The sequence below is a fragment of the Salvia miltiorrhiza genome, chromosome 8 (genome assembly GCF_028751815.1).
Source record: "Salvia miltiorrhiza cultivar Shanhuang (shh) chromosome 8, IMPLAD_Smil_shh, whole genome shotgun sequence".
In the NCBI taxonomy this organism is placed as follows: domain Eukaryota; kingdom Viridiplantae; phylum Streptophyta; class Magnoliopsida; order Lamiales; family Lamiaceae; genus Salvia; species Salvia miltiorrhiza.
Genome location: NC_080394.1, coordinates 40,089,746 through 40,112,846, shown reverse-complemented (window position 1 = coordinate 40,112,846; position 23,101 = coordinate 40,089,746). Strand labels below are relative to the sequence as shown.

At 37.4% G+C, this 23,101-nt stretch overlaps 1 protein-coding gene and 1 long non-coding RNA gene across 4 annotated transcripts; one reads left to right on the top strand and one right to left on the bottom strand.

The window, feature by feature from the left end:
• Window positions 1–9,478: 9,478 nt before the first annotated feature.
• On the bottom strand, window positions 9,479–14,246 carry LOC130996744 (nuclear transcription factor Y subunit A-10-like). Of its 3 annotated transcripts, none has more exons than XM_057922033.1 (6): window positions 14,051–14,246; window positions 13,267–13,469; window positions 10,646–10,743; window positions 10,495–10,569; window positions 10,144–10,272; window positions 9,479–10,062 (listed from the first exon to the last, which is right to left on the bottom strand). In XM_057922033.1, the coding sequence occupies exons 2-6, from the start codon at window positions 13,460–13,462 to the stop codon at window positions 9,868–9,870; spliced, it is 693 nt and encodes a 230-aa protein (XP_057778016.1). In that variant the 5' UTR covers window positions 13,463–13,469; window positions 14,051–14,246; the 3' UTR covers window positions 9,479–9,867. The 3 variants fall into 3 exon arrangements, with proteins under 3 accessions (XP_057778016.1, XP_057778015.1, XP_057778014.1); XM_057922032.1 differs by lacking the exon at window positions 14,051–14,246 and adding an exon at window positions 13,724–13,968; XM_057922031.1 differs by lacking the exon at window positions 14,051–14,246 and having other exon boundaries at window positions 13,267–13,714.
• A 6,638-nt stretch (window positions 14,247–20,884) lies between these two features.
• On the top strand, window positions 20,885–22,745 carry LOC130996743 (uncharacterized). Its single transcript, XR_009092776.1, has 2 exons — window positions 20,885–21,340; window positions 21,791–22,745. It is a non-coding gene; the product is annotated as an uncharacterized LOC130996743 (long non-coding RNA).
• Window positions 22,746–23,101: the final 356 nt, after the last annotated feature.

Genomic DNA, 23,101 nt, shown 5'->3' with positions numbered 1-23,101 from the left:
TCAGAACAGGCCAGATGTTTCAGAGCTGGCGATTTTGAATTTTGAAGTTGGCAATTCGTCCAACATTTTCACAGATAAGATACGATCTTAGGCAATCACAATGACAACACTCCTTCTAGCATCTACCGGACAAATCACGTTTTACTAACTTACAAACATGTTGCAACAAAACTCAAATCCTTTGCACAATCAAGAAACATATATCAAGAGTAAAACAAGAATAACCACCATTCATTCACAAACCCGAAATTCGCATCGAAAACCATCTACTCTTCCACAAATTCATAAAAACTCGCAAGATTCGAGACTAAAAACTAAGCATAGAAAGATTAATTTCGCCCAATTTGAAAGCATAAGCACAATAAGACACCCCCCCACACTTAAAGCATGCCATGTCCTCAGGGCAAAAAAGAAATAAGAAGAGTTGAGAAAACGTCCCTGATTATCGGCATGGTAAAACTGAAGCATCGTGAGAGGTGGTGAAGAGGGGAATTCACGGTCTATGGCAGGGTGGAGAGTGCCACGCTGAATCGGTCAGTGCTGACAGAGCAGCGTGGAGAAGGGCAGCGCGGAGAAGTGCAGCGGGGAAAAATGCAGCGCTGAAAACAAGACATGCTCACCAAGCATCAAAGTATCCGCAAAGCAACCGAAACTTAGGAAAGACACAAAACAACAACAGAAAACAAAGAAAACACACGAAAAACAAAAACTAAAAACAAACCAACGGTGGGTTGCCTCCCACCAAGCGCTAGAGTTAGAGTCTCCAGCCCGACTTCAGATCTGACCCTTAGTGAGGATCGTGCAGAGTGTGAGACTCCACCACCATGGACGAGCTCTGGTGCTCGTAATATGGCTTCACTCGGTGGCCGTTCACTCTGAAGCTCTCATTCGTATTTTCATTGAATAGTTCAACGGCACCATGCTCGAACACCTCCTTGAGTAAAAATGGACCGCTCCACCTAGATTTCAGCTTACCCGGGAATAACTTCAATCGAGAATTGAACAAAAGTACCTTCATTCCAGGGCAAAGCGTCTTGTGACAAATGCGGCGGTCATGTAGTCGCTTTACTTTATCCTTGTAGATTCTTGCATTCTCGTACGCCTCGTTGCGTAGCTCATCTAACTCCTCCATTTGCAGCGTGCGCTGCTTCACAGCAGAGTCCAAGTCATAACTGGCAGCCTTGATCGCCCAATAAGCTTTGTGCTCAATCTCCACCGGCAGATGGCAGGCCTTGCCATAGACGAGACGGTATGGACTCATCCCAAGCACGCATTTGAAGGCAGTTCTGTACGCCCAGAGAGCATCATTCAATTTCGCAGACCAATCCTTGCGCGAGGGCTGGACCGTTTTCTCCAAAATTCCCTTGATATGCCGATTGCTCGTCTCGGCTTGTCCAGAGGTCTGTGGGTGGTATGGTGTTGCAACCTTGTGCGTGATCCCATTCTTCTTCATGAGCTTTGCAAACAACTTGTTGCAGAAGTGCTTGCCTCCATCACTAATAATAGCTCCAGGAAATCCGAATCTAGAAAGAATGTTCTCTTGCACAAACTTAAGCACCACATTAGCATCACATGTCCGCGTGGGGATAGCCTCAACCCATTTGGACACGTAATCTACAGCAAGTAAAATATATTGAAACCCATGCGAAGTAGGAAATGGCCCCATGAAATCAATGCCCCATACATAAAAAATTTCGACAATTAAAATGCTTTGGAGAGGCATCTCATTCTTGCGGCCGATATTCCCTACTCTCTGGCACCGATCACATGCAAGAGTGAAAGTGTGTGCATCTTTGAAAATGGAAGGTCAAAACAAACTTGATTGAAGAATTTTATGAGCTGTTTTCTGCCCCCCAAAGTGTCCACCACAATGATCTTCATGGCACATTTTTAACACTTGTTGTTGATCCTCTGCCGGCACACACCGTCGGATGACATCGTCCTTTCCAAGCTTGAAGAGGTACGGAATCTCTCAATAATAATGCCTGCACTGAGCTAAAAATCTCTTTCTCTCCTGCGACGTCAGCTCCGGCCGTAAAATACCATAAGCTAAGTAATTGACAATATCTGCATACCAGGGCTCGGCGCTCGCAAGGCTGCTCTGGGCAGCGCTGAGGTCGGCAAGGCTGGCAGAGGTGATCTCGGTGGAACTGGCCAGAGGGGAGCTGGTTGCTCTGGAGTCGGCAGAGTAGAGCTCGGCAGCTCTGCACTTATCAAGGGTGAATGCATATGCATGCTCAAAAGGAAAAAATTCAGGGATGCAATTAAGACTCGAGTCCATCAGATTATTATCCAAACGGGAAAGGTGGTCAGCTACGTGATTCTCACTCTTTTTCCTATCCCTGATCTCTACATCAAACTCTTGTAACAGTAAGATCCAACGGATTAGACGAGCTTTAGCTTGAGGTTTGGTCATCAAATATCGAAGCGCGGCATGGTCACTATGGACAATGACCTTAGACCCAATGATGTATGCTCGAAATTTATCTAAGGCAAAGACCACAGCAAGCATCTCTTTTTCAGTAGTGGTGTAATTTACTTGTGCACTATTCAGAGTTAAACTAGCATAGTAAATCACACGTAACATCTTATCCACACGCTGACCTAGCACCGCTCCTACAGCAGAGTTAGACGCATCACACATGATCTCAAAGGGCAATGACCAATCAGGCGCAATCACAACCGGGGCAGAGCTCAACTTAAGTTTCAATGTTTCAAAGGCATGCATGCAAGAGTCATCGAAATTAAAAGGAACATCCTGAGCTAGCAGTTTGCAAAGAGTGACTCATCCAAAAACACCTAACGGATGGACTCGAATTTATACGAGGTCGTCCTAGGGCGGTAAGGTGACTCAAGTCGTCTCTCAAGGAAGGCTTAGCAGGGCTTCGATCGTGCTACTCACAAGAAACAGAAATAAAACCTAAACACTCTAATCGGGTAGGTTGGGTCTGACACTCTCTCTTTAATTCTAGGCGTAATTAAATAAAGCTTGTAAATTTTCTAATGCAGAATCAACAGGAAGCATATAAATCTATCTAGGCGAAAGATGGGAAGCAGATTAAGAACGCAGGAAAGCCAAAAACCTAGGGTTTTAACTAGCAATCTAGAAAGCAATAGTAAATCAACAATCATAAACACTAATTATCTAGGCGATGAAAACATCAAAAGCATAAATCAAATATCATTATCTAAAAGCTCGATTATCTAGGCAATGCAATAACAAGAAAGCTTGTAAAGATTAACTAATCAAAATGAAGAACTTACAAACGATTCAATGAAAACAACGATCTAGCGGAATCCACAAGTATCTCAAATGTTTCTGTCTACCTAAGCTAAGGGAAAAGGCATAAAATCGCAGGTGGAGGCTGGGAGAAAAATCGGCTCCCAATGAAACCCTAAAAATCGGATTTTATAGCAATTTTCGTAACTGCCGGATTTGCACAGGGGCGGCGGCCGCCGTGAGGCGGCGGCGCCGTGGACGGCGGCCGCCGTGGTACGGCGGCGCCGTCCCCCCCTTTCGGCCTTTTCTTGAATTTGTGGGACTTGGGCTGGTTTATGGCTAGCGGCGCCCGCCGTGACACGGCGGCGCTGTGGACGGCGGCCGCCGTGGGAGCCTTTCGCTGCTCTTCTCCAAGTAAAGCACGGCCCGCGCCGTGGGGCCGTGAGCCTGACTCCAAAAAAAATGCTCGAAATGATGCCAAACCGCTCATCAACTCCCGAATCCTGCACACGACAGTAGTACACCCAAAAAGTCATCGAGCACGTGCAAAATAAATCACAATGGTACGAAATGAGCTCGCATGAACAGTAGAAACACTAGCAAAAACCATCACAAAATAGGGCTAAACAAAGAGGTTGGCTAATTTTAGAGAAATCTTTAATGAAACGCCGGTAAAAACCGGCGTGACCTAAGAAATTCCTAATCCCTTTGACATCAATAGGGGGTGGCAACTTTTGGATTACCTCCACCTTGGCTCTGTCGACCTCTAGTCCATGCTTAGACACCACATGACCCAAGACAATCCCGCTAGTAACCATGAAATGACTCTTTTCCCAACTCAAGGTTAGGCCACTTTCAATACACCTTTGTAACACTACATCAATCTTAGTCAAACAATCATGAAAGGACTGCCCAAAAACCGAAAAATCATCCATAAAAACCTCCACGAATTTACCAATCATATCAGAGAATATGGACATCATGCATCGTTGAAACGTCCCGGGTGCATTGCACAATCCGAACGGCATCCTCTTCCATGCAAATGTCCCAAAAGGCGTGGTGAAGGCAGTTTTGACTTGATCTTCCGGTGTGATTGCGATTTGGTAGTATCCTGACAAACCATCTAGAAAACAATAAAAATCATGCCCTGCCAACCGATCTAACATTTGATCAACAAAAGGGAGGGGAAAATGATCCTTTTTGGTGACGGCATTGAGTTTCCTGTAGTCGACGCACATCCGCCATCCCGTGGTAGGACGTGTCGGCACCAACTCCATCTTATCATTGCGCACAACCGTCATTCCTCCTTTCTTTGGCACGACATGCACCGGGCTCACCCAATCACTATCGGCGACAGAGTAAATAATCCCTTCGGCAAGAAGCTTAAGGATTTCCTTGCGCACAACCTCCATCAGAATAGGGTTCAAGCGTCGCTGGGAATCTCGCTTGGGTGCAGCTCCTTCCTCTAGGTTGATCCTGTGCATGCATGTGGCTGGGCTAATGCCACGTATGTCACCTAGGCTCCATCCCAGCGCTGCTTTGTTTCTCTTCAACACATCGAGCAGCGCCGCTTCTTGCTCTAGAGTCAGAGTAGACGAGATGATGACTGGCTTCTCATCGCCTTCTTCCAGAAAAACATACTTGAGATTGGCGGGAAGTTCCTTCAGTTCCAGCGCTGAGCTCGGCAGAGCTGGTTGGTCATCACTGAAGGGCAGAGCTGGCTGGGCATTACTGAAGGGCAAAGCTGGCTGGGCAGCGCTGAACTCTTCAACTTCCCTAGCCAATTCCTCCATGTCGGCTGATCCAGCGTAGACTTCCACGCATTCCTGCTCCTGTAAAAATACCTTCTCAACCAAGCCATTAATAGCATCTATATATGAGCATTCTTTCATAAAGTTGGCAGAAGGCATAGCCCGATTTTCATGCACCGAGAAAGACACTGATTCCCCTAACACTGTCATTTTAATAGTTCCATTCTTGACATCAATCAAAGTGTTAGTGGTCGCCATAAAGGGTCTTCCTAATAGCAGAGTGTGATCTCTACCATTCTCATGCACATCCCCAATCTCAAGTACTACAAAATCAACGGGCACAATCAAATCCCCGACTCTAACCAGAATATTTTCTACTATCCCACGGGGGTACCTAACGGACCTATCAGCAAGTTGTAGGCACATGCGAGTGGAATTCATATTACCTAACTCTAATTGTTGAAAAATAGAGTAAGGCATCAAATTAATTCCCGCTCCCAGATCTAACATACCCGTGGCTTCCTTACCATTTCCCAAAGCAATATTAATTACAAAGCTACCTGGATCGCGCTGCTTTGGTGGTAGGGATTGTTGCATGATTGAGGTTGCTACTTCTGAGACTAGAATCTTCTCATTGTCTCCGAACTTCCGCTTGTTGGAGACCAATTCCTTGAAAAACTTCACATATGCCGGGACCTTTCTGATCACATCAAGGAGAGGGAGATTCACGTTCACCTTGGCAAGCATGTTGTAGAAGTCGGTGAACTGTTGGTCCTGCTTCTCGTTGCTCAATCTGCCCGGGAAGGGAATCGGTGGTCGATAAGGTGTAGAAGCCTTGTGGAGCTTGACCTCCTTCTCCTTCTCTCCTTCCTTTTGCTGGTCTGCCTTTTCTTCATCAGTCGAGCTGGGCAGAGCTGAGCTCGGCAGCTCTGGTCTGGATTGAGCAGAGTTCGGCAGCTCTGTTCTGGTAAAGCCAGAGGAATCGGCTCTACTTTGGCGGGACGGTTCCTCTGCTCTGGTTTGTATTGGAACATCCACTTTGTTATCCAAAATCTTACCACTGCGGAGAACAGTTACAGCTAGAGCTTGATGTGGCTAAGTAGGTTGGCCATGAAACTTCCCGGGCTGCTGTTGTTGTTGAATTTGATTCAAGGCACCGGAAAGTTGTCCAACCGTTGTTTCAAGCCTTTTAATTGTAGATGCTTGGAACTCCATACTTTGTTTGCTAATCTCCATAAAGGCTTGCAGCGTTTCTTCGAGCGTGGATTTTTGTGGTGGAATCGGCTGCGCACTCTGTTGCGGAATGGATTGCTGCTGTTGGTATTGTGGTCTGTATGGTTGAGAAGATCCCTGATGTGGTGAGAAATACTGTTGTTGTTGATAGCCCATTTGGGGTGGTCGACGGAATTGATTCCCCCCAAAATTTTGATTTCCCCATCCAACATTCGGCTGTCCTCTCCATCCTCCAACTATATTCTGTGGACCTTGATTCATATTCTGGCCATATGGTCTGTTCTGCACTTGATTGTAGGTTTGGAATCCTTGTGCTACATAGACCTCAGCTTGTCCTTCCGGAGTAAACTCTCCCATTCTATGGCACTTATTAGCTCCATGGCTGAAATCTCCACAGATACCACACGGCTCAACATACTGCATGGCTGGGTTCTGCGGAGTTGACATTGGCAGAGCTGGATTCGGCTGAGTTGTCATCGGCGGCGCTGAGCTCTGAACTGGAGAATTTTCCATCTTTTCCATCTTGAGCTGCTGAACTTCTCGCATGATCGAAGCCAATTGCTGCTGCATCTCGAACTGATTTGTCACGGCACTAGCCTCCACTCTTCGTCCACGGACTGACTTCTGTTGGGAGCTTTCGGCCAAGGTCTTGAAAATCTCTTTCAGATCTGCCGTAGTCTTTCGAGCTATGTTTCCTCCTGCCGTGCTGTCCACCATAAATTGGGTAGTTTGCACTAACCCATCGTAGAAGAACTGCATCAACATAACATTCGTGAATTGATGTTGAGGGCATTGACGGAGGAGTTCTTCATATCTCTCCCAAGCTTCATGCAAAAGCTCATCCGCTCCTTGGGTGAACTCCATTATTTTTGTTCTCAGCTCCTGTGTTTTATGGCTTGGGTAGTATTTCAGCATGAATTTTTCACAAGCATCTCCCCACGTAGTGATAGAGTTGGGTGGCAGAGAGAGCATCCACGTCCTGGCCCGGTCTTTAAGTGCATAGGGGAAGCACTTGAGCTTGAGTTGGTCCTCCGTGAGGCTAAGCAGAGGAATCGTTTGCACTTGTGTGCAAAAGTCTCGGATGAATTGCAGAGCATCCTCGCTTGAAGAGGAGGATATGCGACGTCTCTGATAAAGTAGCCACCAAATAGGAATTACCTCTGCAGAGAAAAGAGGATCCTGAGATCTCTGCATTTAATGCGGCTGTACTTTTGGAGTACGTGGCTTCCTTTGAACGTTGAAGGTTCAGTCCGAGGAAGAATGTTTAACTGATACTTGACTTTAGTATCAGTCCGCTGAATTCACGTGGCACGCATTACGTAATCAGTTCTAGACTGATTCTTCAACTGATACTTCAGTTGGTTACTTCAGTATTCAGTCCTTCGTCCTTCAGTCTTCAGTCTTCAGAACAGCAAACTATACTAGAAAAGAACTCTAACACTTGAGTTCGAACAGTTCTAGTCTATTACAATTAAAGCCTATGGATTTTGGTATCATCAAAACAAGGATTAAGATATTTCAATAAGTTCCCAACATTTATAGTTGTGAATTCACGCGAATTCACGACCAACAATATTTCTAGTTGTGAATTCACTCGAATTTATGACTAACACTATTTATAGTTGTGAATTTATTTAAAACTTGAATTCACAAATTAATGTTCTTGAATTCACGACCACATCTATGAATTCACAACTTAATATTCTTGAATTCACAACCAGTTCTATGAATTCACAACTAAAATTAGAATTTACAACCAACTCAATGAATTCACAAAAGAATCGTTAGTGTTGGTTGTGAATTCAAATTTTAAAATTTGAATTCACAACTAGAAATAATGCTAGTCGTGAATTTAAGTTTTAAAGCTTGAATTTAAGACTAACAATATTTCTAGTTGTGAATTCATTTAAAACTTTAATTCACAACTAATGTTATTTATAGTTGTGAATTCACGCGAATTCACGACCAACAATATTTCTAGGTGTGAATTCACGACTACCACTATTTATAGTTGTGAATTTATTTAAAATTTGAATTCATGACCAAATCTATGAATTTACAACTTAATGTTCTTGAATTCACGACCACATCTATGAATTGATAACTTAATATTGTTGAATTCACAACCAGATCTATGAATTCACAACTAAAACTAGAATTCACAACCAACTCGATGAATTTACAACTGAATTGTTAGTGTTGGTTGTAAATTCGAGTTTTAAAGCTCGAATTCACAACTAGTTGTTTTGGTTGTAAATTCAAACTTTAAAATTTAAATTCACGACTACTTGAATTCACAACCAAAATAAATCCTGGTTGTGAATTCGACTGGTTGTGAAATGCGTGAATTTTTTAAAGGGTAGTGTTTAACTTTTTATATGCAATGGTAAAATGGTAATTGTGGATATTTTTTAAAATTTTTATTTTAGTGGTTAATTTTTAAGTTTACTAAAAGAAATAAGCTATTTTCAAAATCCACTCAAATATATATACCATACTAATTAATTCATTTAATGCCATATGTAAAGAATTCTACTAATTATAAAGGGTGCAAGATAGTGGGTAAGACAATGAGGATGTGAATGAAATGTGATTTATTTGTAACCTTCATATTATATATATTTTCAAAATTGTCATTCAATTCAATTTGAAATTGAGAGTTGTCATTTTATGATAGTACTAGTGTGTAACCCGTCGAATTTCGACGGGAAATTATTATAAATTATTTATTAGTTAAGATCATCTTGTATGAAGCTTCAAAATATCTTGACTAACTTTTGTGCATTACTTCATGTGGATCTTAAAATATATATCATTATTGAGTTTCGAGCTTCATCTCATTTGAAGTTCGAAATAACAAAATTGATTTGTGGGCATCATCTCATTTGAATTTTGGAAAATCATAACTAAGTTCTGAAAATCATCTCATGTGAAATTTAAGAAAATTAATGTGTGATTCAAATTGTATTAATTTATTTATTATTTTAATTGATAAATTTTCATAAAAAAATCAATGTTGAATCCAAACTTTATTTTTAAATGTATACAAAAATATCCTATTTTAGGATCAAATTAAAATTTTCATTCAAATAAATTTGAAATTGAGAGTTGCCTTTTTATGATAGTATAGATGTATCTTGTATTGTTCTCCAATTAGATTCCACTCGCATAATATATACTACACCAAACCTTTTAGCCACATGTTTATATACAATAATCGGCCGAGACTAAGCGACATAAAATTGAATAATTAAAGACGCTTATAGATCAAACATACCAAAAACCTTAATTAAATATCAACTTTAAATATGTTACAAGGAGACTATAGCATCTATTCACCTCTAATTACAAGATTAAAACAAACCACACGCTTAAATTACAACACCATTAAAAGACGAGAGTCTTTTTTTTATTTTGCAACCTCAAAACACACACTAGCTATGATCTTATAATTACACACACATACATGACTTCCAAATTAAAGCAGGAAAGTAGTGCAAATCAGGCGACATTGCGATTCTCATTTCTCAACTAATGAGAAGATGCAAAGGCCTAAATCACATGCAAACCATAATTATTATATATATATATATATAGAGGATACGATTGATCAAACTAAGTTGAGATAGCCAAGAATGAATTGCCCATTGTGATGATATCACATCAGACCTTGAAGGAGAAGGGGTGATGGAAGAGATGAAGCCTCGGAAAGTGCAGCTCCTGATCGCTGCTCACATCCGATCCCTGGCTGCTGCTCGACGTCGTCATCTTCTCCTTCCCCTTGGTGTTCAGGAAGCGCCCGCCGTTTCCCCGAGGCCGCCGCTTCGCGTGGAGGTGCCGCGACAGGTGCAGATACGGCTGCATGCGCATATATTCAAATTCAACGTCTCTTTACATTATATTACAATTACAATTAATTGTATTTCATTAATTACTTACCTTTCGGATCTTGAGCAGCTTGTTCTCGAGCTCCGCCTCGGCGCGCTTCTTCCTGCGCCTCATGATTCCGTTGTACTGCTTCGCGTTCACCAAGATCGGCCCTCCGTTCAACGGCAGCATCATTCGCCCCTGATAAATTAATGTCATCATGACCAAATTAATTAATTAATATATACCTCATCCGTCCTACACTAAGTATCGCTCCCTACTTTTAGGCACCATTATTAAAAAAAATAATTAAAAAATAAAAGAGATAGAAAGGGGTGAAGCTAGCTACAACTATTATTAATGGGATGGAGGGAGTGATTATTTATTCATCAAAATTATTTTTAATATGATGAAGACGATTACCGCAAACTGAGGTCCATTATAGGATGAGTATAACCCGTAGCACTGATCTGGATATGGATATTTAGCACCACAAATCTGCAAAATTAATGCACATTTCAATTCATCTTTCTTGATAAAAAAAATGTGCACTTTGTGAGAAATTAAAGTTTACCATTGGCTGTCCAAATCCAAGCTCTAGATAGTCCACGGCGGCAGAGGAAGCTGTCTGCAACGGAGTTTTTTCATTTTCATGAGTAGTTTTGCAGTCACCTATACATACCATATTCTTTCTACAATTAGTATGTGTGGCTAATCTCCAAGAATAGTAGACTACACTAATTTATAGAAACAAATACGCAAGCCCGAACACACTACGGGGACATCTCTCAAAATTTACTATTTCTACATTATCAAACTAGTGGAGTTCGAGATTAAATTTGCTAGAGATTATTTGATCATATTGAATTGCTTCGAGTTAATTTTTTGATCGGAGGAGACAAGACTAATCACATATGTCCCACTGCCCTGAGACTAAATACTTGGTCAAATCCACCCAACGTACCGAAATGAGATTAAGAGAGTGTTCGGCTGAGCTTATAAGCTCTTTAAAACAGCTTATAAGTTGTTTAGGAGCTTATAAACTCTTTCAAAGTATTGACAAAATAATTAAGCTCCTAAACAACTTATAAGCTGTAAAAATAAGCTCCAAGAGCTTATAAGCTCCATAAAAAATAAGTTCATTTACCCCAACTTATTTTCTCATTATCGTATAAGCAACACTTATTTTACAAAAATAATTCAACTATAATTTTTTATTTTCATCATATATCATTCTAATTTCATTTTTCTTCGATTTTCTCTCTCTAACAAAGATTTTCTCTCACTAACTAAAAATTAATTCTGTCTCTAGCTTATAAGTTCATTTACCCAAACACTTTGACAACTTAAGCTCTTAAGAAATTACATCTTATAAGCTCTTGAAACATCTTATAATCTCCAAGAGCTTATAAGCTCTTTAAAATAAGCTTAGCCGAACACCCTCTAAATCTCGTCTAATCCACCAAATCGGTAACACAAAACATATATAGTACAAATAAATATATATTCCAAAGAACTACTTTGAATAACAATGATGAGTTAGTTTTCCTTCAAGTGTGATCTTTCTGCTAATTGAGAAAAAAAAAACCATCAATTGGCATTGATTATCTCTCAAGATATCAAATACGTATATGGAGGATAATTAATATTTTCTAGGTTAATTGCTGTCTGTTTTAAAGATCGCAAATTACTAGAGTTATTAGTTCTATTTTGTAAGATTGTATATTTGTGACTTGCAAATTGTAATTGGAATCATACATCATTATCAAATATTAATTAGAAGTTAGAACTATACATTATTTTTCAATCTTACTTTTTCTTCCACTCAATTTTAATATTTAAGTTATTATATATAGTCATATATAAAATCATTAAAAATAATTATAAATCGGAACCGGCGAAAACTGTCGGTTTGCAAAACTCTCATTTAGATAATATTAAAGTATATACTGCCCATTAGATAATTTCTCTTGAAAATATCACCAGAATGTGTCTTAAATCGATGGGTTTAAGAAATGCCCAAAAAACTTATAGAAGATACAGTTGTTCAGCTGTGGAATAGCGAATTACGACGAATTTGAATTTTATTGGGTTTTATCGATCGACTATATGTAGAGTAGAATATAATGGATTATATACTTATACATGCATAGTTAATGGCCAATCTACAATATCGATATTGACATAGTGTATATTGATATTAATTGAGGAGTAAAAGCTTAAAATGCCCGCTTTTATTAAATTGTAATGAAAAATGTCCACTTTTATAAAATTATTGTGTTTATATCTATAATTAATTAAATTATCTCTAATGTTTCAATCAATGTACTTGCAACTTGCAAGACAAAAATAATTTGCTATCGGAAAAGTAGGTCGCCGCTCAGACAACAACCTACTTTTTCTGTCAACAAGCTACTTTTTTATTGAAAATTTTAATTTGCTACAAGAAAAAGTAGGTTGTCGCTCACTAAGTAGGTTGTCGCCTGGGCGATAATCTACTTTTCCGATAACAATCTATTTTTTTTACACTTTTATTATACATTTGTACTTGTATCAGAAAAGTATAAAATTTCACACAAAAAATGATGTAAAGTCATCAATATTGAAGGGTAATTTCGACTCTTTACTTTAATTTAGACATATGAGTAATTCTTTTTTATAAAAATGACATTTTTAATAAAAAATTATAAATATGGACATATTTATCCATTAACACTTAATTAATTGAGTGTCCCATCATATATACATGCATATATGTTGTACATTGATAACAACTTCACAATACTGATGTATATATCTATAGCAAAGTGGAACATAAAAAAATTATGGTCTGTAGTTAAGATTACTGCATCAATTAACTACGTATGAATGCCTTTCATATTATACTATTTGCCAACCCAAAAGCATCAGCAGATTCTAGGACATTTTTGTGGTCTCAACTCTCAATCACGGCCATGAAGCATAATTAAATTATATACCATTTGACTTGGCATGTATTATATATTTTGGTTGCCCCATTTAACTTGCCTATTTTCTTTTTGGAAAATTATTTTAAACTATTTTAGAAATGATTAACGCATCTTTACACTACACTCTTATGAATAATTATGTGGCGTAGAGTATTATATACACGTATTTATAGAGAGAGAGAATATATATATATAGTATAGTAGATCTGCGAGAAACAAAAATTACCAGAGAAAAGAGTGAAGTGAGGCTTTCCATGATGATCTTTAACACCATCGAGGCACGCGGCGGCGCCCTTTGATTGGATAAACCCTTCGCCGTAAACGCCCGGCGGCTGACATCCGAGTCCGCTCCACCGCGGCACGGCTGACTGCGCCGCCGCATTCGCACTCCCATCTTTGAAGAATACAGTGTGCAGGGTCATTTTTCACCTGAAAATCAGAATGCATTAACCAATTAAATATAATTGGTCCTTCAACAAACCCTAAAAATGACTTCTTTTTCTTTTTCTTTTTTTGGTGGTCGCGGAAACAGCTATGGCTATGGTCTGTAGGGGAATTAAATGAAGTTGAAAATTGATTAAAATAAGATATTAACACTGCAATAACTAAAAAGGACAATAATTGAAGATAGAATAAAGTAAAATAGTGATAATCAGAAAAGGAGCAAAAACAAAAGTGGGCACCTTATCCAAATTCTTTGGATGTTGGAGGTGTATAAAAAATAGCCGGCTTTCTTTACCTAAAAATTCCATACACATATAGATAGATACATATAAACAAAGTATAGTTAAACTTAAAAACATTAGCTGTTTTTGCATTACTGCAATTATTAGTATTGTATGTACAGCTCATAAATTCAGAGCTGCAGAAATTTGAATCATGATGGTTGTTGCTGTAGCATGTATTCACTAAATTAAATATCGAGATGAAAACAGAAGCAGCTAGGAATTAAACATCGTTTTAAAATAAATATATAAGGATAAGAGTGAAAGTGATGGAGAAGAACATACCAATTTGCAGGTGGCCTAGCTAGAGAAGAAAACAACCACCAAATCAACTGTCGGTACTATTCAAACAGGAGAGAGAGAGAGAGAGAGAGAGAGAGAGAGAGAGGGAGAGGGAGTATATATGTATAGTGACAAATGCACACGAATGCAAATAATAGGTATCTTTCATCAACTTTACTTTTCTTTATATGATTATTATTTAAACCTTCCCCGGCATTCTACGTCTTTCTTTATTAGGTGCAAAATCAGGAGCAATATTTGTTTCTCTTTTTCTAAAAAGGATAATAATTAAAAAAATAAAAATGAAAAATGGATGATCCATCTTCGAGGTTATATCGACATTTAATAATTAATACCTAGATAAAACTGATGAGTACGTAGGATATTGGCGTTTTTTTTTTCTTTCTCTTATAATTGACCAATTAATTAAAGGGTTATTGGCATATAAATATATTAATTTTGGATCAATTTTAATTTTAAACATTAATTTTAAAAAGTGCCAAAAAATACATTAACTTATTGATTGTAATAATTTTAGCACGAATTATATTTTTGATCAAATTAAAGCTAATTTAGCATGCCGAAATGTTGATGTGGACAAATCGAATTGTAGTAATTTTAACACGAATTTGAATTGTCAGATTATATTAAATTATAAGATATTTATTTTGGTTCGTCATAAATTGTATATATAAAAGTAAATAGAATTCATGTTATTAAAATTACTACAATCAATAAGTTAGTGCTATATTTTTTGACACTTTTTAAAGTTGATATTAAAAATTAGAATTGGTTCAACTTAAGTTGGTATATTTATCCGTCAATAACCCTTTATTAAAAATTCCAAATTCCTTGAAATATTGGACATATGAAAGGAGAGCAATTAGGTTTTAAATTATCCCGAATTATGCAAATTAGGCCTAACTCAAGTGGCAAAATTGAGGCTTGCAAAAACTCTTGTAATAGGTCTTGGGTTCAATTCCCCTTTGAATTGATCATCTTCATCATCTTCCCCTAGCTCAAGTGTCATGCACGCCTGTATGCAGGTAGTTTTTCCACTTTTGTTTGGTTAATAGCTTCGTCTGTGTGTTGATAGTTTTCTCACATTTGTGTGATGTAGATGTCTTGCATGCGTGCTGCTTGCTTATTTTGATTATATAAAATATACATCTTCTAATTAAAAAAAAAATAAAAATTTACCCAGAATTATTAGCAAATACATTAATTAAAAAAACATGAGATAAGCATCAAACCCTCTCTCTTAAAAAGTTGGTCAAATTAATAATTTATTCTTAGCTTTGGTAACTACAAGTTGCATGATTTTATTATAGTAATAAAATCAATTCAAAGAAACGAAATACTATATGAATATAGAGGAGATGTTGACAATCTTGCAACTGCCAACTGTTTACTTAGGCAAATTAAGTGGATTACATGTGGAGGGCTTTTAAATATCGAAAATGGGATCTAATGTCGTGAAAGAGATTGGTCCCCTTTTAATGGGATGGCTCTTTGCTACAATACACTAATATATGCTAGGATTATATTCCTCTCTATCTCTACCCATATTTAATGACATATTTAGACTAATGATCACCACCCAAGAATTAATTAAAAGCTTCCTATGTAAATCTACGTACTATCTAAATTGATTATAGTTAAGCGGCTTAAGCCCAAAGTCTTAACTAAGCGTCTTTGAGCATCTTCATCTACATATATATACTCTTTAATTTTAAGAGCTTTTTTTTAAAAAAAATATTCTAAATTAGGTACGAGGAATTTTCCAATTTGTGCTCCATTTTGAAATTCAATTAGAAAATAGATTTTTTGTACATGGAGTTTTAAAACAAGCGTGTTAAGGTCCACCAAAAAAATATTAATGTACATTTTTTAGTTCATAAGCAGAGTTGAATATTCATATAAAAAAAAAAAAAAAAGCAGAGTTGGATATTAATCAAAGTTCATTATATTGATATCCAAACTTAAAATTAACATACAGTGTATGTAAATTTGAGAATATATATCACGATTATGGTCATTTTCACTGTCGGATTCAAGGATACTCTAATATTTGGTAAGATTTTCTAAGTAGGTAGATCTTTTGGACGGCAAGTAGGAATCTATAAATTGAACTACCCGTTAAATATTTTTCTTTTTTATGAGAACCTATCCCTAATTTCAAAGTGCCCACCTCTTAAGTGAAAAATTAAATTTGCCAATTTCGTATAGAAACTTGATTTTATGTCCAAGTTTGAGTGAACCACCTAATTTACCTTTTAATGTGGATAAGGTGTCATTGCTTTTATGTAAAAATTAAAGCTTACACTTTTCTTACACAAGTACAATTGTGTAAGAAAAGTGTGAGAATTGGTGTCAATTATTGTTCAATAACCGAAAATTAGAGTTGAATGGTAGGTATTTTTTTTTAATTTTTGTTTAATACTGTCAGCTGTGTACTTTTAATTAATTAGGTGTTTTTTTACTTATTATTATGCTATATAGTAATCTCGAATTAACCAATTTATTGTGAAAAAAAACAAAATATACGGTTCGACTTGAAATTAAATCCTTGACACACGTATATAGGTTGCCGCCCACGATTGAAGCTTGCCGACCGGAATGTTGAGCTTGCCGTCTGGCGGCAAGCTCTTTATTTTTCAAATTCGAGTCAATTACTTCATAGTACATCATTCTGCAGCTTTCTTACCTTTAAATTAATTCACGTGAATGTGTAGTCACACTTACTATAGTAATTCTAGTACAATATGTATGACATGAATTTGATAAATAGTCGGAGATCATTTATTATTTTGAAGCACCAAATATCTCCCAACAATGACTACAACTCCTTTCCCACTAGACACACTCTACTACAGAGAGCCATGGTCAAGAAAGATAGAATAAACCGAGCATGCTCTATTTTTATTAAGGGAAAAAGTGTAGATTGGTCCCCGAAGTAGTAGCCCCTATAGCGTATAACCCCTCTTACTCACTGTGTGCAACTAAACCCCTAAACTCCGAGAAAATGGTGCAAATTCCCCCTATGACCTAACGCCGTTAAGTGTCCATTAACGTTTGGGTTTAATTGCACCCTCTACTTCAGGATTGGATCTGCACCTTAATTTTTTTTTTTATATAATTTCAGCAACCCACCTCCGACATCAACTTAACCGCCCCCTTTACTCATCGGCTCCAACTTACACTTTGTCAGCTCGCACGCGCTCAATCTCTTGATCATCGACTGCTTACCGCTAGGGCTGGCAAATCGTGCGGGTCGGATCGTTATCGGGTCGACCTGATATCAACCCGACCTGATAAGGCCAAACCCGAACCCGACCTGATAAGGGAATGCTCGAACCCAACCCGAACCCAACCTGATACACCTAAACCCGAACCCAACCCGAACCCGACACGAACCCGATAACAACCTGATTTGAATCGGGTTGACACGACACGATAGTGACACGATCTGATTACGACCTGATAACAACACGATTTGAATCGGGTTGACACGACACGATAGCAACACGATCTGATTACGACCTGATAACAACACGAATTTGATTTGATTCATTCACATGAATAATAATATATAAAAAAAATACAAAATTCGTCACATGTGCTCAACAATCAACATATCCAATAAATCAACAATTCAACGTATGCCAAACTAAAAATACAATCAATATAAAGCATTAAACCAATAAGCATCAATAAGCTTAACAAAATATAATAAGTTCAAATGAAAATAACAATGCATCAACCAAGAGTTGTCAATCCCTCACATAACTACAACATAATCCAAGTGAGCTTAACAAATCAAAACATTACTAGACTAAGTGACAGCCTTCATGCAACAACAATAGTGGAGACCGAAGAAGATTCAGTTTGAGGTTCATCATCGCCATGTAGAAAGTCTTCGGCTAACTCAGATGTTGGTACTTCGCTTTTGAAGGCTTTGAACGAAAAAAATATGAATTAATATTAAATATATATCAATAATATAAAATATTAACATTAATAACACAAAAAACTCATACCTTTTTCTCCAAACAACCAATCTCTAGTGCAAATTTGAAAATATTGAAATGAATGAAACCCTAAACTAAAGTGAATAAAGAAATCAAAAATTAAAAAATTAAAATAAATATTTAATAAAAATAATAATATTACTATCGGGTTACCCGAACTGAACCCGACCCAACCCGAACCCGACCCGAAATTATCAGGTCCTTATCAGGTCGACCCGATAAGGACCCGAACCTTATCGTGCGTGTTACTAACCCATTAATTTCGTGCGGTTTCGTGTCGTGTTTTCGTGTCGTGTCGAAAATTGCCAGCCCTACTTACCGCCGACATGCAGCAACATCACCAACTCCAGATGTGGACCTGGATCGAATCCTGCTTGGTCCCAATCCATATCCGTATTTTTTTACTTAGGTCAGGATCCGGTCCAAATCCATTAGGTCCAAAAAAATGAGATTCATGTCCAGATCCATTAGATTCACAGGGTCTCGAGTCCTGACTCGGATCCATTATTTTTTCTCTTTTAAAATAAATTTACAAATATTAAATTAACCAAAAATAAAATCATAATTATTATCTAGAGTTTTAATAATTATTCAAAAATAAATAAATAAAATTTAAATATATATTACATAGATAAATATATACACAATTAATATCATAAGATAAGCCTAAAAGGTTAAGGTGTTGGAGGAGATGATGTTGTGCGGGGCGGTGAAGAAGCTGGTGGCGTTGCTGCATGTAAGCGGTGGGCAGTCGACAACCAAGAGATTGGGCGCGTGCGAGCTGACAAGGTGCAAGTCAGAATCGATGAGTACGGGGGTGGTTAAGTTGATGCCGGAGGTGAGTTGCTGAAATTATATAAAATAAATAAATAAGGTGCAGATCCACCCCTGAAGTAGAGGGTGCAATTAAATTCAAACAGTAACGGACACTTAACGGCGTTAGGTCAGAGGGGGGAATTTGCACTCTTTTCTCGGAGTTCATGGGTTTAGTTGTACACACAGTGAGTAAGATGGGTTATACGCTATAGGGGCTACTACTTCGGGGGCTAATATGCACCTTTTCCCTTTTATTAATTCGAAACTAAATATTTCCAAAAAGCTACAATTTAATTAAAATAGAATAGCTAAAAATTAAAAAGCACGATTGACGAATCTAAGACCTGTGTAAATGAAGCCATATTTTTGAAGTAGCTGGAATTTGCGTGAACCCAACCGAAATCATGCTTCGCCGGAATTCGCTTCAAGAGTTAATAATTTCGAAAATTAAAACTACATACCTAATGACCAAAATTTGCTTCGCCGTCGCCGGGATATACTTCGCAGCCGCCGCAATATGTAGGAAAGCAAAAGATGGGTACTTGCCGACTTGCCGTTTAATTGAGTGAGGATAGTGGGGTTTGCCTTGCCGATTTATGTCTATTTATTAATCTTAGATTAGGGTTTGTGATTTAAAATGTTGTTGGCCCGATTTTACTTTTTCAAAATGTGTATATTTGGTTAAAGATTGTATGAATCTTGCCGCCCCGTGAATTGATTCGGTAAAAATTAAAAGAATCAACTAGTCTTGCAGCCTCGTCAACCTTGCCGTTTTCATTTGTAGATTTATTTATTATTTTTAAAAAAATGACCGTGCCGATCGTGGATCACCTTGCCGCCTACAATTGGAATCAATTTGAGTCGGCAAGATCACGTATCTTGCCGGGTGTTGTTCAAAATTGACAACTTTTAATTTAACCGAGGCATTGACTCCTTGAAGTAATAAAAAACATAATAATTTTCGGTTGATTGCATACTTTTCCATCTACTTTTGCTGAAAAGTTGAAATGTTGTAAGACATTTGTCATACAAGTACGTTTGAGATGTGTCAATCAAAGGGAATTTAGGTATTTTGGGCATCGAATCAAGTTTTTATAAGAAGTGGACATTTTTAATTTTTCACTATAAGAAGTGGACACTTTTAACTATTGTCACAACAATTAAATTATATTTAAAAAATTAAGTGTGACATCACTGACATGCAGACTTATATAAAGGCGATAATAAAATTTGAACCTATGACATTTGACGTTATAAATATTCACTTTTGCACCAGCTAGGCCATCCCAATTGGGACCCTGATGTTTAATTTTTTTTTTCTTGAATTTTATTTTATTTTAGCAATCCATGAATATGATGATTGTCTAGTTTTCTGGCAATATTATGATAATGATAGATGATAATCGACATGTAAAACTTGATGAAAAGACCTATATAAATACTCCGTACTTCTTTTTATTTGCTCTTGTCTTGATACATACAATCACATGAACATTCTTTGTAAAAATCTAACATATAGGAATACATGCTCGTCGCCTATGATAATATTCTATTAATTTAATTTAGTTGGTTATTAAAACGGGCATTAGAATTTTAAGAATTAATGAATTCGTACACAAGCCTATAGATTAGTGGTATTTCTTATTTTTACGGTGAACTAAGTACGAACATCCACAATTAATATATAAATTATAATTAAGAGATAATATAAGGTTAATTAGGATTTTTAACTCCAAATCAAAATTTATTTAAAATCTTAGCAGTCCACTTATGGGGCGTTTACTTTGCATGATTGATAAATGCACGATTGAACATTTTTTTATCATTAAGATTAGAATTTCTTCAATCTCACTTTTTTGTTAGGATAAAAATCAAGCAAAACTAGCTCAAATAATTGAAATAATTAAGGACTAGCGATATCGTAAAATTCAATCCATCAAAGTAAATAAGGGATTAACCTTATTAGTTTTTGTGTCAATATATAAAAATATCCACTTTCATATAGCAAAAAAAAAAAATTTAGCCACTAGGATAAAAATATAAAATTTTACCCACTTTTTGTGCGAAAAGACTAAAATACCCCTACTTAAAAAGGAGCAAATTCTCGCTCTCTCCCTCTATCTGTAACGCATCCTTTCTCTTTTCTCTCTCTCTCTTCTGCTTTCGTCGTTCATCTTCGATCTCTTGATATCATCGGATTTTTTTCAAAATTGAGGATTCCGATCATGTTCGCTGCATAGGAACTTTCGCGAGGATAGTGAAAGGCGATCGATCGAAGATTTCTCAAGCTTCCCATACATATGTTCGGTGTTGAATGTGTCGTTGTGGACTTACTACGGAATCGTCAAACCAGATGCATTGCTTATCGTTGTCGTCAATGGATCCGGCATCGTTATTTCCACCGTCTATCTCTCTCTATCTCGTATTTGCTCCTCCGAAGGCTAGGGTAAGCTCGATTTTGTTATTCAATAAGAAGTTGGGGGGTTTTCTGAGATCTGAGTAGAAACTGTTTGATGAAATGCTTAGCTCAAATAAAAAAATTTCGACCAGTTTGTTTATCTCTGTACTTAATTAGTGTAGTCAAATTTGTTATATTAGCTTGAGATGCTGTCAGTTTATGTATTTAATTTCTTTTATGCACAGTGAATATGGGGGATCAGGATGAATTTCGCTGCTTTATTGGGAATTTATCTAGAATATCAATTATTTATGGGCTAATTTTTTCTGTAGATTAGCTTCAATTTATTGCGGAAGTTTTTATTTGTTTTCATAGAGAAAATGATGTATTGACTATTGACTGCTCTGTTTTGGCTGAATTGCACTCATTCATCGTTTTGTTTGTTAATGGTGTGAATTCCATGATATTATTGTATTTAAGTGATGTTTTTTGGTGTAGATTTGGTTTCTTGGACGTAGTTCTGGAAATATTGGATGATTGTGTTTTTGAGAGCTGTGATTCAGATTGGAAATATGAGGGAGTATAGGATGAAGCCATTGGCCGATTAACACAAGGTGAACAACAAGCCGTGAGAGGTGTCCGTAGTAAGCTCGACGCTGAGAGTTGCTCCACAGTAGAGAGTTGCGCTTTCAAGCACACAAGGGATGCACAACATCATCCATCGCCATTTCAGAGATCATTTACTGTTGCTAGCCCCATCTGCAGTCAGTCCAATTAGAGATGGCATGGATATGAGCTAGTTACTATATCTGCTAATTTCTTGCTCTCTCTGGCCTTCCATCCCCTTTTTACTTTTTCCTAGGACTAGCTATGTGTAAAAGAACTTGTTCATTACTTTGGTGGCGAACATGATCACCACCTACAATCCCAGGTGGTGCCACACTCCTTCGGCTTCTTCTTCTCATCCTCTTTCACGGTTCAACATCGACTGCAATTTCTCTTCATTTCGAGCCATTGCGGATGAATTGGGGACGAATTAGGATTTTGAGCAGGGATGTACATTCTTCGTGCGGTTGTGGCGATTCCCCAGGGTGGAGGCGGTGTTGCTGAGGATGGTGTTTGGCGTCTGGAAGAGGCCCCCGGGAAGTGGTCTGGGCGGCGAGCAGAAAGGCGCAGTGCAGCGGTGCCGCTCAGAGGCGGCGCGTTTTCCCAGGCAAAAAAACCCCTAGTTCCATAACTGAGTAATTTTGGGGATTTTTGTCTTAATTCCTTGAAAAAAGTTTAGATCTGAGACGTCTGTGAATGATTTTCGTTCTAAGATCTGTTGAGATTGTTGATTCGGAGATTGAATGCTGAGATTGTTGATTCGAATGAATTGTTGTATTTTGATTGTAGATTGAATTGTTTAATATTTTGATTGTTGATTTAGAGGAAATGATGTATTTTGATGGTAGATTGAGTTGTTGTATTTTGGTGTTGTACAACAATTTGATTGAGCTGTATAATTATTTTTTTAATGTTCTTAAATTCACAACCAAATTTATGAATTCACAGCTTAATGTTCTTGAATTCACGACCACATCTATAAATTCACAACTTTATATTCTTGAATTCACAACCACATCTATTAATTCACAACTAAAACTCGAATTCACAATCAAAATAAATTATAGTTTTAGTTGTGAATTCAAACTTTAAAAACTCAAATTCACAACTACTTGAATTCACAACGAAAATAAATTCTGGTTGTGAATTGAATTCTGTTTGTGAATGCACTAAAACTCGAATTCACAATCAAAATAAATTTTA